The sequence below is a fragment of the Lynx rufus genome, unplaced genomic scaffold, assembly GCF_022079265.1.
Source record: "Lynx rufus isolate CCGP_SWC_20201006 ecotype Redwood Valley unplaced genomic scaffold, mLynRuf1.p SCAF_10, whole genome shotgun sequence".
NCBI classification, from domain to species: domain Eukaryota; kingdom Metazoa; phylum Chordata; class Mammalia; order Carnivora; family Felidae; genus Lynx; species Lynx rufus.
This window is the reverse complement of record NW_025814824.1, coordinates 1,071,250-1,089,199: the sequence shown is the minus strand read 5'-3', so window position 1 is coordinate 1,089,199 and position 17,950 is coordinate 1,071,250. Positions and strand designations below refer to the sequence as shown.

Here is a 17,950-nt window from a genome sequence, read left to right as displayed (position 1 = left end):
AGCACTGTGGTGTTTTTACTGGCCCCTGGCCCTCCCCGCTTCCTAGCTTTACAACTGCCTTGAAGAGGGCAGCCTGTGTTTCCAGTGTGGGAGCCTGGCCCTTGGTTCCAGAGGGAGCAGAGCTCTCACTCACAATTTATTGTGTATGTCTATTATATCCTGTGTAAAGGCCACCTGAAGGACTGACACAAGATGCACATATCTGTCTGCATATATTTGGAATTCTCCAAGGGTAGAAAAGTGGCAGGTATTGCTCAAAAACATCGTAAGGCAACTTAAAAATCTGCAGTTGCTTGGGGCCAAAGATTACAAACAAGATACACATAGATTGCCTAAAAGCCTGAGTAGAAAGGCATGGGAGAGAGTTCCTTTGGAAATGAGGGTACTGAAAAGTATGTGTGTGCTGGGGAATTTAGAGAGCCATGTGCATGTCCAAGGCAGAATACACTGTCTATATGTCTGTCTGTCTGTCTCTCTCTCTCTCTCTCTCCCTCTCTCTCTGTCTGTCACACACACATACGACTCAGAAAACTCTAAGCTCTCACCACTATTCAATGCAAGCAAAAGTGAAGGCATAGGCAAATTGTAAATGGCCTGGCTAAGCGTTCAAGGAGTCCTCCTAGCCCTGAGCCAATCTGTAAAGACTGGGAGAGGTGTTTAAGCTCCTGATATTCAAGCAAATCTCAAGCTAATATAACCTAAGCCTTCAACAAACAAAACCAGCAAATACTGGAAAAGAGGAGAATCTAATTTCCAGAGTTATTAATTATAATATGCAAATGCCTCGTTTTCAACAAGAAATCACAGATCATACAGGGAAACAGAAAAGTACAGCCCATTAAAAGGAAAAAATTAACAGAAATTGTCCTTGAGAAAGGCTAGACATTGGACTAAGGACTTTAAAGTGGATGTTTTAACTGTGCTCAAAGAGGGGTGCCTGGATGGCTCAGTCAGTTAAGCATCCGACTCTTTTAAATATTTATTTTATTTTATTTTTTATTTTTTAAAATTTATATCCAAATTAGTTAGCATATAGTGCAACAATGATTTCAGGGGTAGATTCCTTAGTGCCCCTTACCCATTTAGCCCATCCCCCTCCCACAACCCCTCCAGTAACCCTCAGTTTGTTCTCCATATTTATGAGTCTCTTCTGTTTTATCCCCCTCCCTATTTTTATATTATTTTTGTTTCCCTTCCCTTCTGTTCATCTGTTTTGTCTCTTAAAGTCCTCATATGAGTGAAGTCATATGGTTTTTGTCTTTCTCTGACTAATTTCACTTAGCATAATACCCTCCAGTTCCATCCACGTAGTTGCAAATGGCAAGATTTCATTCTTTTTGATTGCCAAGTAATACTCCATTGTATATATACACCACATTTTCTTTATCCATTCATCCATCGATGGACATTTGGGCTCTTTCCATACTTAGGCTATTGTTGACAGTGCTGCTATAAACATGGGGGTGCATGTGTCCCTTCGAAACAACACACCTGTAACCCGTGGATAAATGCCTAGTAGTGCAATTGCTGGGTCGTAGGGTAGTTCTATTTTTAGTTTTTTGAGGAACCTCCATACTGTTTTCCAGAATGGCTACACCAGCTTGCATTCCCAAAGCATCCGACTCTTGATTTCAGCTCAGGTCACGATCTCATGGTTCAGGAGTTCAAGCCCCCACATTGGTCTCTGCACTGACACTGCAGAGCCTGCTTGGGACTCTCTCTCTCTCTGCCTCTCCCCTGCTTGCGCTGTCTCTTTCTCTCAAAATAAATAAGCAAACTTAAAAATATGCTCAAAGATCTAAAGGAAACCATGGACAAACTGAAATGAGGAAAATCAGGCAGAACATTATGAGAATATCAATAAAAAGACAAATTATAAAAGGAACCAAATAGAAATATCAGAACTGAAAAATATAAGAAAATTAAAAATCCACTAGAGGGGCTCAACAGCAGATTTGAGTAGCAAATAAAGAATCAGCAAACTTGAGATCATTGAGCAAACAGCAAACATTGAGATCAAGTTGGAATTACCCAGTATGAGGAACAGAAAGAAAAAGGAGTGAACAAACATATACAGAGCCTGAAGGATCTGTGTGATACTGTTAAGCTAGCCAATGTATACATTATGGGAGTCTCAAGAGAAGAGAGAGAGAGGGCAGAAAAAAAAAAAATACCTGAAGTTCAGAAAGACAAGACTTTCAGCCAAGAATTCTATATCCAACAGAATGATTCTTCAAGAATGAAGGAGAAACTAAGACTCCTGGGTAAACAAAATCTAAGAGAAGTTGTTACTAAAAAGTCTGCCTAACCAGGAATGCTAAAGTGAGAGAGAATAATACACAGCAATTTGAAGCCATTATAAAGAAATAAATTAGGTAACTACATAAATATACTATACTTGTGGTTTTAATTCCTTTTTTCCCTATGTGATTTAAAAAGCAAATACACTATACAGAAATAATAAATCTACATTATTGGGCACACACGTATTGGGCACACAGTGGGGGGAAAAATACAAAGAGGAAGAGATGGAGATGTATAGGAGCAGAGTGTTTATATACTATTGAAACAAAGTATTATTCAAACTAGGTCATTGTAAGTTTAAGGTGTTAACTGTAATCCCTGTGAGAACCAATTAGAAAACAACTAAAATATATACCAAAAAAAGTAAAGAGGAAGGGAATAAAAGTTACACAATACAAAAGAACCAACTAAATTTTTTAAAGGCAATAATGAGAGGATTGAGAAATAAAAGCCTGTAAGACATACAGAAAACAAATAGTTAAATGTCATAATTCCTTATTCATAATTACTTTAAATGTAAATGTATTAAATTTTCCAATTAAGGGGTGCCTGGCTTTTTCAGTCAGTTAAGCTTCTGACTCTTGGTTTCAGCTCAGGTCATGATCTCACAATTTATGTGTTTGAGCCCTGCATTAAGCTCGGCACTGTCAAGTGCCGAGCCTGCTTTGGATTCTCTCTCTCCCTCTCTCTCTGTCCCTCCCCCTGCTTGTGTTTGTCTCTCAAAATAAGTAAATAGACTTAAAAATTTTCCAATTAATAAGCAGAGATTAGCAGAATAGTTAAAAATGCATGGTCAATCTATGTGCTATCTACCAGAGACTCACTTTAGATACAAAGACACAAAGAAGTTGCAAGCAAAAGGATGGAAAAAGAGAGCTGGGGTGGGTACTTTACTGCCAGGCAAAACTTATTTTAAGTCAAAAAAGGTTATGTAAAAAGACAAAGATCATATATTGATAAAAGTTTTGATCCATCAAGATGTAATAATTATAAATATATATTTATCTAAAAACACACCCCAAATTATATGATGCAAATGTAGAACTGAAAGGAGAAACAAGACAGTTCTACACTAGCCATTGTAGACTTTAATACTTCATTTTTAATAAAGAACAACAGGACGGATCACTAAGAACAGACCTAAGGAAGCTCCCATAAGCCAATTAGCACTAACAAAACTATCCAACAAGAGTAGAATTCCTTTTCTTTAGGTGTATGTAAAAGATCCCCAGAATAGGCCTCATGTTAGGCCACAAAACAAGTCTTAGTAAGTAAAATAAACACAAAATATATAAATACAGTACAAACCTGAAAAGATCCGAATCATACAAAGTATCTTTTCTAACACAATGAATAAAATTAGAAATCAATAACAACAAAATTACTAGAAAACTGGCATATATGCGGAAACGAAACACATACTTAAACAACCAAAGGATCAAAGACATAATCACAAGGGAAATGAGAAAATAACTGAGACAAATGAAAACAGAACACATAAAAATTTATGAGATAAAGCAAAAGAAGTTCTCAGAAGGAAATTTATAGCTATAAATGCCTACATTAAAAATTTTAAATCAATAACTGTATACCATATAAAAGAGAACCGGAGGTCATAAAGAAAAATTAAAGCAAATGAATTAAAAATGAAACCAAAAGTTGGTTCTTAGAAAAGATTAACAAACTGATGAAGTTTTAGCTACCAAACTAAATATTTACATGAAATATAAAAATCCCTAGAAACACAGAAACTACCAAGGCTGACTCAAGAAGAAATAGAAAACTGAACTAGACATGTAACAAGTAATGAGATTGAATTAGTAATCAAAAACCTCAACAAAGAGAAGCCAAACTTTTAAAGAAGAATTAACAGCAATCTTTCTCAAACTCTTCCAAAAGTTGAATAGGAATAACCTTATTTTTTGTGACCAGCATTATCTTGACACTAAGGCCAGATAAATACATCACAAGAAAATTATGGACTGATACCCCAATGAATATTGATGCAAAAATCCTCAATAAAACATTAGCAAACTTAATTCAGTAGCACAATAGGAGTATATACACCATGACCAGGTGGGATTTATCCTAGGAATTAATGCAATGGTGGTTTAACATAAAAATCCATGTAATACATCATTAACAAGATGAAGGATAAAGAAACCTACAATCCTCTCAATTAATGCAGAAAAAGTATTTGACAAAATCCAACTCTCTTTCATGATAAAGGCACTCAACAAACTATGAACAGAATAGAACTCCCTCAATACGATAAAGACCATGTATGAAAACCCACAGCTAGGGGCGCCTGGGTGGCGCAGTCGGTTACGCGTCCGACTTCAGCCAGGTCACGATCTCGCAGTCCGTGAGTTCGAGCCCCGCGTCGGGCTCTGGGCTGATGGCTCAGAGCCTGGAGCCTGTTTCCGATTCTGTGTCTCCCTCTCTCTCTGCCCCTCCCCCGTTCATGCTCTGTCTCTCTCTGTCCCAAAAATAAATAAATAAATAAATAAAAAAAAAAGGAAAAAAAAAAAAAAAAGAAAACCCACAGCTAACAGTATATACTCATATACTTAATGGTGAAAGTCTGAAAGCTTTTCCTCCAAAGTCAAGAACAAGAAAAGGATACCTGTTTTTTCCATTTCTGTTCAATATAATATTAAAAACTATAGCCAGAGATATTAGGCAAGGAAAAAAAAGGCATCCAAACTGGAAAGGAAGAAGTAAAATGATCCTTGTTCAGAGATGACATAATCTTATAAGTAGATAACCCTAAAGAACACACACATACAAAACTAATCCATGAATTCAGCAAAGATGCAGGGTACAAAGTCGGCTGCATTTCTATACACTAACAGTGAACAATCTGAAAAGAAATCAAGGAAACAATTACATTTACAGTAACATAAAAGTAATAAAATGTTTAGGAATAACTTCAAGGAGTTGAAAGACTTACACACTGAAAGCTACAAAACACTGCCAAAGGAAATTAAAGAAGACATAAATAGGGGTGCCTGGGTGGCTCAGTTGGTTAAGCATCTGACTTCAGCTCAGGTCATGATCTCACAGGTTGGGAGTTCGAGCCCTGCATCAGGATCTCTGCTGTCAATACAGAGCCCCCTTCAGATCTTCTGTCCTCTTCTCACTCTGCCCTTTCCCCACTCATGCACTCTTTCTCTCTCTAAAGTAAATAAACATTTTTTTAAAAACACATAAATAAATGGAAAGACATCACATGTTCATGGATTGGAAGACTTACACTGTTACCATCAAATACTACCCAAAGTGATCTACAGATTCAATGCAATCACTACTAAATTCCCAATGGCATTTTTTTTAAGAAATACAAAAACCCATCCTAAAATTCATATGGATTCTCAAGGGACCCACAATAACCAAAACAATATTGAGAAAGAAAAACAAAGTTGGAGGGCTCATACTTCCCTGATTTTGAAACTTAACTACAAAGCTACAGAAATGAAAACAATGTGATACTGGAAAAAGGATAGACATATACCCTAATAAAATAGAACAGAGACCCTAGAAATAAACCTTTGCAAATACAGTCCATTCGTATTCAACAAGAGTACTAAGACCATCCAATGGGGAAAGGATAGTCTTTTCAACAAATGGTATTGGGAAAACTGGTTACCCACATGCAAAGGCATGAAACTGCACCCTTATCTAACACCACAGACAAAAATTAACCAAAGTGGATAAAAGGCCTAAACTTTCCTTCTAAGAAAGAGGGGAAAGGCTTCACAACATTGGATCTGGCAATAACTTCTTGGGTATGACACCAAAGACATGAGCAACAAAAACAGGTAATTGGTCTTCATGAAAATTAAAAACTTGTGCATCAAGAGACACTGTCCACAGAGTAAAAAGACAGCTCCTAGAATGAGAAAAAGTATTTGCATATCACATATCTGATGAGGGACTAAAATCCAGAATATACAGAGAACTCCTTAAAACTTAATAACAAAGACAAATAATTAAGAAATGGGCAAAGGACCTGAACTGCTATTTCTCTAAGGAAGATGTACAAATGGCCAATAAGCACATGAAAAAAGGCTCAAATCCCTGATCATTAGGGAAATGCTAGTGAGAACCACAGTGAGATACCACTGTGGTATCAGGATGGCTATTTAAAAAAAAAATCTGAAAGTACAAAGTATTGGCAAGGATGAGGAGAAACTGGAACCCTGTTGTACTGCTGGCAGGAATGTAAAGTGGCGCAGCTACTAGAAACAGTCTGCAATTCCTCAAAAAGTTACAAATAGTATTATTATATGATCCAGTGATTTTACTTCTGGGTATTCTTTAAAAAGAATTGAAAGCAGGGACTCAAAGAGATACTTGCACACCTATGTTCGCGGCAGCATTGCTCACAGTAGCCAATAGGTATAAGCAACCCAAGTGTCCATCAACAGATAAATGGACAAAATGTGGTTATCAACGTACACTGGCATAGTTCTCAGCCTTAAAAAGGAAGGAAATTCTGACACCACTTACAGGACGGATGAACCTTGAAGACGTTATGCTGAGTGAAATAAGCCAGACCAAAAAAACAAGTAGTGTAGGATCCCACTTTATAGAGAGACCAACAGGAGTCAAATCCATAGAGACAGAAAGTAGAGTGGTAGTTTCCAGGGACTGAGGAAGGGGGAGGGGAATGGCAGTTCTTTTTCAATAAGGACAGAGTTTCATTTTTGCAAGATGAAAAAATTTTGGAGATGCACGGTGGTGATGGTTGAACAACAATATTAATGCTTAATGCACTTCAAGTGACACTTAAAGATGGTTGAGATGGCAAATTTTATGTCGTGTATTTTACAATTTAAAAAATTGGGGAAAATGAAGGACTTTTTAAAGAAACTTTGAAGTATAGCTGACATACAATATTAAATTAGTTTAACATATACAACATAATGAATCAAGATATATATACATCACAAAATGCTCACCACAATATTACTGATCATATTCCCCATCTACTTTTCTTTCCCCAAAAGAGTAAAGTTCTGCTGCAGCATGTCTGGACCTTGTAAACACTGTACTAAGTGAAATAAGCCAGACAGCAAAGGGCAAATACTATATGATTCCACTTAAATGAGGTGCTTAGTGTCGTCAAATTCATAGAAAGTAGAAAAAAAGTTAACATAGGCTGCAAAACTAGCAGACCAGAGGTGGAGACTGGAGAGTTATTTCTTGATGAGTTCTCTATTTCGGATGATGAAGTTACACAAACGGAGAGTGGTAATGTTCACACGCCGCTGTGTACGTACTGAATACTACCAAATTGAACACTTAAAAATGACTAAAATGGTAAATTTTATGTTATATAGATTTACCACAGTAAAAAAAAAAAATGTTTTAAAAAATCCTGTTAAGAATCTAAGCCATTAGAACAAGGGGCTTAGCGAGCTGACAGATGGGGCACAGCCCTGCACAGGTACCCCAAGCGCTAGAGTCCAGGCAGCCAAGCAGACTCTCGCCCACTGGGGCTCAGGGAAGAGACCCTCCAGGGCTGTCAACTCTGCCAAAGGATAACAGAGAGTGGGTTTGAGGAGTCAGGGCTGCGGCTGTCAGAAGGGAGCCACTGTCACTCGCCACTCAGAGGATACAGGGAGGCCAGGGCACAGCGTGTGTGGCAGGAATGCGGAAGCTGCCTCAAGCACTGGGGCAGCCGCAGGCAAGACTGATCGACAACTGGGCCAAAGAGCCAGGCCCAGCAAATTTTAAAGGACCAAAAACACCAGAAGTTTGTTCTTTTATCACAGGGCACTTGGGCTAGAAAGTGAGAAAATTAGTAACTATATTACTTCAAACCACAGTGGAAATTACAAAATAGTTCAAACTGTAATGCTGCACAGCAAAACCTTTAGGATGCAGCTAGAACCACGGGAGAAATTCTTGTAGATTGAATGTCTATATTATTAAACAGGAACGACCACTAATCAATGACCTGCACATCTCAAGAAACTTTCTAGAACTTAAACAGTAGCCCAAACATAGAAAGAAGGAAGGAGATAATAAGAAGAGAAACTGGTGACACATAAAGAATACCATCAAAGCCAAAACGACTTCTTTGAGAAGGCTAATAAAATTTATGAACTCCTAAGGAAGCTGCACAAGGAGGCTGGGGGAACTCACCAACATCAGGAGTGAAAAATAAGACATCACTGCAAATTGTGAAGACAGGATATTATGAGCAGCTCCATGCCAACTAATTTGAAAACTTAAGATAAATTTAGGTATCTACCAAATGTTAGAAAAGCAGGGCTTAACAGAAAGAGAAAACAGAAAATCCAATCGCACTAAAAGTATCAAAGAAATTGAATCCGTAAGGAAAACTTTACCCTCAGGGGATGGAGAGATGTGTGAGAAACACAGCAAAATGTCAGCCACAGCATGCAGCCAGGGGCAAACTAAAGTTCACCGTGCAATTTCCGACACTTCCGTATGCTTGAAATTTTTCAAAATAAAAGGTCACAGGGGAAACTTCCCTGATTCCAAAACTGGACTCCCAGGCCAGATGGGCTCACCAGTGAACTTTGCTAAACACTTCAGGAAGAAGCAACACAATCTTGCACAGGCTCCTCGAGACCGAGAAGGGAACGCTCTTCCAGGGAGGCTGTCAAGTCAGCCTAGCCCTGTCACAGGAAGGCATCGCAGGACAGAGCACCGGATGGCAGTTCCTCACTGCGCCCCACACAGGCTGGGTGCACCAGAACTAGCACCCGACGCCGGGGGCCGCTCCCACCCCGTCTCTTCCGCCTGGGTGGCCTGTGCCCGCAGCGCCCCACTTACAGCCCGTGTCTCGCCAGTGGCTGGGGACCAGCCCGCCGGGGCCTCCATGCCGTGTAGCCTCTGAGTCTGCTTCAGCTGGTTGAGCGAGGGCTTCAGCTGGGTGGTCCCCACCGTCTTGCTCGTCCAGTCGTCCACCAGCTTGTGCAGGTCATCCGTGAAGGTGCCTCTCTTGTTGTTGCTGTTGTTCGCCTGTGCCTGGACGTGCAAGGTGGGCTGGGGGCCCGGCTCAGGGCCCGGGACCAGGCTGCTGGTGGAAGACCCTGGGGAAGCACACACATGCCAGGTTGGTGACACTGCACACAGCGCCACCGGCCAGCTGCAGTCTTTCATACGGTGGTCTTGCTTAGGCCAGGCAACACCTTGCTTCAGGAGATGGTCGGCATCTTGGGGCCCATGTGCCAGTTTTAGACACTTTGGAACATTTTCACAGGCCACAGGGGACCAGGCTATGCTAGGCAGCTGTCACCCTTCTGAGCTGGGCCAGAGGACAGGACCCAAGCAGCTGGCAGGCTTACTCAGCATCCACTCTGTGCCCACGCTGCCTAGGACCCCCAGACTCCTACGTGAGGAGGCTCAGAAAACTGGGGGCAAAATCCCAAGGCCTTTGCGCTCGAACACAAGGACTCCAGGGAAACGTGTCAATGCTGCAGGCTGAGTGCTCAGCCCACGGCAGCTCCTGCTGTCCACCCAGCAAAGGGAAAAGGGAAAATGCTAAGTAGGCTGGGTCGTCAGCATGCCTGTGCAAGAATGTTAGTGGCTTAGCGGTTTCGAATTTAAGACACAAAACTGTGCCTCTCCTCACCAGCACATGTAGGGAAGGTATTACTAACGGGTACAAACACTCAAAGCCTTCCACCGTGGGCCCCCAAGTTCGGAGCCATCTGTGGGGTGCAGCAGGAGCCAGGAGGCCCAGTTGCCAGGAAGGCCTGGGGGCTGCGGTTCAGGTGGAGCTTGGTGAAGACCTCACACTCACCCACTTCACTGGAAGATTATTTTTAAGTGACCAAAATGGGACTTTTTAATTCTTTTTAAATTGTGCCCTGACCCCACCGCAACATACGGTTTCTGGTTGGCAATTCTGCATAAGCCAATTTAAAATTTTTCCGCACCAAAAAAGCAGCATAATGACCATCTCTTCAAACAAGCCGTTACAAAATGTAGTCACAGTAGCTAGCAATGAAAAAGCACAGACACAAACAGTTAAACATTAGTGATGGAATCTTACATACACAGAGCTATTTCTACATGAATGTTTCAGCCAGAAAAGAAAAAAGGAGAAAAAAAAAATATGGTGTAAGGTGAGGGTGGTGGGCGGCCCAGGTGGACTGATACCCATTTCATCCCGGCATCACTCCTCGGGGACACTCATCTTTAGCACTTCAAGGACACACTCATTCCTACGGTTTTGGAAAAGGAGCCAATTAACGATTGGTAACGTGTGGACATTCCGGGCAAGGAGAGTGCATGTCAACCGGCCAGGACACGCAGACTCTAGGAGCTATGGAGACGCGAGGGGGCACCCACGGGTCGCTTTCCCTCCAGGCCGAGGGAAAGCGGTGCCCCGGGTGGGTGGGCGCGGAGCAGATGCAAGCACGCCCGCCCGCCGGCCATGGAGCCCCCGATGCGCACTAGCCACATGAAAGCCCATGCGATGGAGAGCGGACAAGGGGTAAAAAACCCGATAATTACGACTGCTGTGCTCTTTGCCTAGACAGAGACGCTTCAGGGCAGACCCTGCAAGGGAAGAAGAAACGACACAAGACCACAGGGTTAGGCAGGACAGCACACACGGGGGACAGGCCACCACACTAAGCACAAGTCATCAGTGTGCAAGGAGGAGCAGAGGCCAGCGATTCAGAGAGGGGACTGGCCACCTGGGCTAACCGGGTGACCGCGAGTCAGTGTGCGGGCTCACGTGAACTTCGCCGAGGGGCTCAGGTGCAGGACCAGGCCCCAAGCTTCAGGTAGAAGTGAGTGTGTCTTTCAAAGCGTATTCAAAAAAAAAAAAAGAAAACAAAAAACAAAAAAAGCAAAGCATACCACTTGGTTTTTAAACAAAAGGCTTCTGCAGCCCCACTGCAGATCGAGGCAGAAAACCCACTAAAAGTCAGCCAGGAGAGCTCAGTGGAGCCGCCGGCTTTGCCTGGAAGCTAGGCCCATGGGAGGTTTGTTTTCCAAGTGCAAAAAGATACATTGTTTTGCAGGTTTGAGGCCAATCCCAGATCCCAGGCGGCTTCCCTGACCAGACCAGTGGTGGACACAGAGGGCACCTATCTACAGAGGTGGGAATCAGGGCTGGACCCAAGTTTCTGCATCGCTGCTGCCTCACCTGGTAGCCCACGTCCACCAGAACGGGGTGAGGCTTGTCATGAGACCACCACTAAGCGCCAGGCCCTGCGGTCCCAGGGGCTGTCCGTGGTGTCTGGCACAACTTGATGGTCAGTGCCCACTTGGAGGGCAGACAAGCTGGCCCTTCAGGGAGCGGGGCAGGCACAATGGGACAGGCAAGGACAGCTCAGGAGTCCCCAAGGTCACTCAGCAAGGCTGCGCTATCACAGAGGGTCTGTGCTCCTGCCCCAGGCCCTTGCCAGAGCAGAACACTTCCTGAGGGTGCCCTGCACCCTTGCCGAGGAAGGTAAGACGCCACCGCCTCTGGGTGTGAGCAGAGCACAAAGGTCGGCCCAGGCTCCAGATGAGTCGTTCTTTTTTTTGGTTTATCCCGTGTGTGCTCAGAGGCTGATGTGGTGGAAAGGGAGGTGATGTTCCGGTGGGGTCTGTAATGTGCAAATAAAAACAAAAGGGCTGGGCAGGAGTGGTCCAGGCCAGTCGTCCCTTGGTAGCAGCAGTGAAGGGCCTTTGCTGGTCTGTGTCCCGACGTGGAACCCTACTGGGAGCACAGGGCCCTCGGGGGGCTCCACAGCACAAGGGAACGAGGGTCCCAAGCTCTATGACTGTGCGGGGCCCCAGCTAAGGCACAGACTTCCCTGTCTGGATCCTGCGGTTGTAGCTCCCTCTGGGTCTCTGCAGCACCAGGACATGGAATCAACTGGCCAGCCGGGTCCCCACAGCCTGACAGAAGAGGATTCTTTCGGGGCTGATTCCCGCCATCCTCATGACGGGAACACTCAGGCAGCCACAGGAGCTGCCTGCCGGGAACCACCAGCGGAAGCCTGGGCCCGTGATCAGGGCCCCAGACTTCGCTGGGACCCCAGAGCCAAGGCCATTGGCCACCAGACACCATGCTCGGACCGGAGAGCAATACTGGTCCACAGAGGCCTCCACACCCTCGCTAGCCGCGGCCCACAGGGACCAGAGCACACTCCCTGCCCTCAAGGTGAACCTTTAAACAAAGACCGACCGGATTCGGCGCCCTTCACGTCAGAGTCATGGCAGCCAGTGCAGTGCAGAGGTGCGGCCAAGCACAGGCCATAGGTCTGATGACCGGCCCTCACTCACACCACAGCCCCGTCCCTCCTCGGGGGTCCCCTGAGTCTCCTCCCCAGTGCCTTGCCCTTGAAGCCCACCACACAGATGGCTGACGAATGTGCCTCCACCCAGCCCTCCTCTCTTCCCCTCCGTCAGGCTACAAGGCAGCATTGCAAGGGTGCTGGGGATACATGGGACCCAAAGGAAACCCACAGGGGGCATGAGGGCAGGTCTCCCCTCCCTGCAGGACTACTGTCCTTAGCCAAGGTCTTGGGAAGAGCCAACTTCAAGGCCCCAGAACTACTTGGAGAAGCTTCCGGGTGGTCAGGGGTGGAGGTGGAGAGCCACGCGGCCTCTCCCAGCTGTTCTCCCAGGCTTTGAATGGGCAACACACAGGATGACCCCATGTCCTGTCCTCACGCTGCACACACATCCCACCGGGCCAGGAGTCTCATGCAGTGCCCAGGCCTCGTTCAGGAAGCCCTCCCCCCCCCCCCCGCCCCCGCCAAATCCCTCCCCAGGCAAGGACAACCAGCCCTGCCAGCATCCACACCCTCACTGGGCTTCCAGGCGGATGCCTCAAAGGTGTCTGCCACGGACAGATCTCTTAAGAAGTGCGCCAGCCCAGTGGCCATCACCACACTTGCTTTTTACCACAGCATTCAGACAACCGATGAGGCTCACAGGGAGCTTCGGGGACAGCAGCCCCTGACTGCCACATGACGAGAGGCATGCCTCCCACCCACGGGTCCTTCCCCCGGACCAGTGGCGTTACACATTTGGATCTGGCACCGGAAACAAAATGAGCAACCAGCACCAAAATGCCACTCAGGGCTTCTTTGGAATGAGCCACCAAGTCCTCGCACTGCTGAGCAAAGTGCCAAAACTTGTCCTTGAAGCATGAAACGGGACGCATCCCAGCTCTGCCCTGCCCTGGGGTGACGGCCCCAGGGACAGTCCAGCCTGGGGAGGCCTCCATGGGGGGTGGCCTCCTTCTTGGCTGCCCTCCCCTGCCCGAAGGCCCTCTCCCACACCCCTGCAGCAGGTCCCCCCAGGAAGGGTGAGGACAGGGCCTTGGCAGCCACGCAGTGGCAGCCTCCTCGGGTGTCCCGGAGACAGACTTGCTGTGGCACGGATGACAGGCTGATGGGACACGTGAGAACATAACAAAGCAGACCCCAAAGGTCTGTGTGCAGAGAGGCTCCAGAAGCATCGGCACCTAATCCAGTCGCGTGGACTGGAGCCAGAGAGAAGGAGGGCCAACAGGTCTGACAGCAGCTTCTGACCCCAGACACTGCTGCGACCCGACCACAGCCTCTGAATCCCAAAACGTGCTCCCTGAGTTTCCCCAAACCTTCCATTGGCCACAAGGAGGGGTCTGCCCAGGGCTTCACCCCGTCTTGCTACCGTGGGCCCTTCCCTCCCGACGGCGGGCCTGTCCACGTGCCCACCCGAGGCAGCGCCCAGGATTCGCTCTCTGCACGCTCTCCTTCCTGGGGCCGAATGCCTGTCCCATGAGGGGTCCCCTCCTAGTCACCTGCAGCACCCCTGCTCATCTCTGACCCAGCCTGGATGCTCTCATGGTCTCTGAGTGTCCCACAATTGGGGACCTTCTTTGTGTACTTCAGAACTTAACCAAGATTTTGTTTTCCTAGAGCCTGGTCTCCTATTCGGTGCAAGGCGGCAAACAGAAAACCTCTAGCCTTCATCTCTTCCTGCGGGTCAGGCCCGATGAGCCCACAGCTGCAGCCCTCCCCCTGCTGCTGACCTGGACTCCAGGACCAGGCCCCCAGGGCGGGCCCCACCCTCAGGGTCTTCCCAGAGCCCTGCGTCTCAGACCTCCTCTCTGCCACCTCCCAGCCCTCAGGGCTGCGACCAGACTTTTTCCTCCAGACTTTCACAGGTGCCTGTGGTCTCCTCAGGCCTCCGAGCTCCCTAGTAACCCAGGAACCAGCCAGCTCCAGCTCCAGGAGTAGGCTGGCAGGCTGGGCGGACACCAGGGCACTGGGCATGCAAGGACACACCTTCACATGCCCCCAGGGCCAGGGCCTGTGGGGGCCGCACCGTGGCCAGGACAGCAAAGAGCTCAGCCAAGGCGTGCCTGCAGAGGGCTGTTGTGAAAACAGCAAGGCCACTGGGCCCAACCACCTAAAATCAGGTCCACCCAGGCCAGGAGCCCCGTGTGCCACCGAGCCATGCCTCACATGTCCCTTTCCTCTTAGCCACAGAGACGGAAACAAAAGCTAGACCGTTTGTCTTTGCTGTGCCTCCCCATTTTTTTTTTTTTTTTATCTTGGAACAGTAACAGTAAAACAAATGAAAACTCTTAAAAATGAATGCAGGACCATGTGGGCACAAACCTTGAAGGAGCATGTGGCACTCGATCACTCACACCAGGGGACCCCAGGGAAAGCACCACCTGCTCTAACCTGCTTCCTGTGTCCGACCCACATGTTCCCAGCAGGCCGCGGTCAGTAATGTGACCGGGAGATGCCTGGGGACCCACGTGCCCCGATGCCATGGTCTCAGGAGACAGCCACGCACACTGGGACAGAAAAGAGCCAGCACGTGATGCACGGAGCAGGATGCACTCAGACCTTGCCCACCCCTGCCCACCACCAGCTCAAAACCAACCAGCAGCTCGGGTGGGGCACCTGTTACTAAACAGTCCCTGGGAATCTCTAGGAGGTTCTGTGCCCCTACCCTGTCCTGCCTGGGGGAGGGTGACATGGCCCCTCTGATGGGGACAAATGCCCACTGTGGACGTGGCCTCAGGTCCTGACAAACACAATGTATCTTTATTGTACCAGCAAAAAGCCACGTGCCCCAAACCAGCATTTCCACCATTTCCATTTGATAGAAAGCTTAATTTTTGTGTTCAGAAACAAAAACCTGAAAACCCCACAGCTTTGGATTCATTTTCCAATTGTTCCAAGGGATGAAGTAATTCTGGACGGCCCTGAGCAGATAGATACTCCCTTCCCGGACAGGAATCCTGGGTGCCAGCAGGGCATCCCAGGAGCCAGAGGGTGACCGGGACGGAGGTTTGGGTGAGCACAGCCCTGGGGAGCTGGGGAGCTGACTTCGTGTCTGAGGGCTGTGGGAGGAGAGGGCACACCAAGTAAAGTGCTCCAGCTAGAGACCAGGAGGGGCCAGGCCAGAGAGACAGCCACAGCGAAGGCTGGGGCTTTCTGGGGACGCCGATGGGTTCCCAAGGTGACCGGAGTGGAGGGAGGGGTGGGCCGACCTAGCTGGAGCACCTTTCTCTCAGCCTTTGCACATGCAGGGCGTGGGGGTGGGGCAACAGCAACCAGTGCTGTGTTGTGGCCCTCGCACAAAAGTTACACCCTCCAGTGACCTTCTAGAACTGTCTCCGCTCACTACATGCATGTCTTCAGAATCCAGACACGTGTGAAACACACCATGCGTCTAGAGAAGGCCGGGGTTGTCTTTTTGTTGTCACTGGAACTGGGGACAGCGGACGTATGTGTGCACCACAATCGCAACAGAAATAAAACTACGTCCAACATAAAAAATAAGTTAAACAAACGAGTGAGGAGAAAAACGCAGAGCGCTTTGGGGGTCTGGGGGGCCAGGTGCCCGAGGCCAGGAGTGGGCAAGCCGCCGCACGTGCTTTTAGTGCCGGCCACGAGCCGAGGGCATGCACTGGCGCTTTCTGGGGCCGAGAGGGTGGGTGCGGGCAGGGGTCTGTGTTTGATATTAAGTAGGTGACTTCAGTGGGGAGGGGGAGGCAGCCTACAGAATGTATGGAAGGCAATGAAGACAGGGAGGGGCGGGGAGAAACCAAGGGCCAGGAGGTGATAAAATACAAAGAACGAATACAGACAGATGGACACAGACACGGGTCCACTGAGGAATCGAGCGCGAGGTTTGCTACTAGACTTATAGGTCAGTCTCTCAGACGTTGGGTGGTAAACCGTCCAGCCTGCAAATGGATATAGAGGGAAGAAAACAGAGAGACAGGCATCAAGTACAGTCTCTGGGCTTCCTGCTACACACCACCAGCCACATCAGCCTCGTCACTTAGCATCCGCAGCTCCACCTAGCCCAGCCCGGAGGACCACAGCCGCCGACCACGTGACGGAAAGGAGGCACCGCCGGAGCACAAGAGGAGCGGACCCTGGGAGAGCGTGCGGGGCGGGCGGGCGGGGGCGGGCGCCAGCAGCGGTCACTGCGACTTCTCTGGACAGAGGTGGCGGGGACGGAGCCCCTCCTCACGCGGCTACTGCGCCCACGGCCGAGGTGACGAGCATTTCCTCCTCAAGGCGGACTCCCAGCTCGAGGGGCCGTGCCCTCATCCCCCCAGCCGTCCCTCCTGACGGAAGGACCCGTGTGGCGTGGGCAGCGGGGCGGGGCAGGGCAGGCGGGGGCCCGGGAACCGGCGCAGAGCACGCACCCCGCACGTGACCAGGGGGTCCTGGCGCCTTCCCCGGGCCGGCTCTAGCAGAGCACGCCTCCCTCTGAGCCTTACACAGCGAGACTCGATGATGGGTGGGCTACCCACTGTCTCTCCTCAAAGGCTACCTCTACTGGCTTTTAGCCTCGAGAGGCTGTGGGCGGCCCTTGCCGCCGCTCGTGCCCCTCTGACACCACAGGGGCCCTACGCAGCTAGCGCATGCTCAGAGACGGGCAAGCTGGGAATCACCTGAGCCATGCGCTCCGCCTCCGTCAGTGGCTAAGCCGGAGCAGATGTCTGCAGACAGGGAGGCCCGCACCGAGCAAGGCTGCTGGGTCTGAACTGCCTTCCCACACGGGTCTGAAGCTGCTTCGGGCCCTGCCCCGGCTTGGGCAGGGTCCTTAGCAGGAGGGGCTCTGCTGCAGTCTGACAAGTGACCTGGGGGGAATAAGGGGTGACAGGCACAGTGAGGCGCTGCGGGTCAGACCGGCCAGCGCGGGGTGCATCTGTCCTCCCTGCTCGTTGCTGGGTGACCTTGGGGAAGTGGAGTCCCTGCAGGCACTGGGCACGTGGCCCGGTCACCGGAGCGCGGGCGTCAGGAAGATCAGAGAAAATGACCACGGCCTCCACCAGTCGCCCGCGCCGTGCAAGGACCACGGCACATCGGGAGAGGCACACCAGGGCCCAAGAGGCCTGTACGACCTGCTCACTCTGACTAGTTTCCACCTGGCTTTAGGAATCATCCTGGAATCCGTATAATTTGTGTAACTCTTCCTGCAGTTCACGGACACGCACCCCGTGGGTTATCCGCGACACCGGGAGGGTGGGCTCACACTCCGCTCTCGGCTGGCTTCCCACCTGGCACACACCGGGGATCCCAACTCACTGGGTTTCCAGCGCACCCTCGGTGCCCGGGTGTCCTCCCCATCCCCCCCCCCCCCCACCAAAGGGCAGCTGCTCCACCCTCACTTTCAGCAGGTGACCGGTGCCTGA

At 48.7% G+C, this 17,950-nt stretch overlaps 1 protein-coding gene across 1 annotated transcript in view; it reads right to left on the bottom strand.

Moving 5' to 3' along the window:
• WNK2 (WNK lysine deficient protein kinase 2) overlaps positions 1-17,950 on the bottom strand; it is a 137,738-nt gene that overhangs the window by 15,908 nt on the left and 103,880 nt on the right. The window contains exons 24-25 of the mRNA XM_047100618.1: positions 17,207-17,395; positions 9,115-9,374 (exon numbers count right to left, since the gene is read on the bottom strand). Of these exons, the coding sequence (XP_046956574.1) occupies positions 9,115-9,374; positions 17,207-17,395 (449 nt within the window). The remainder of the gene's footprint in view (positions 1-9,114; positions 9,375-17,206; positions 17,396-17,950) is intronic.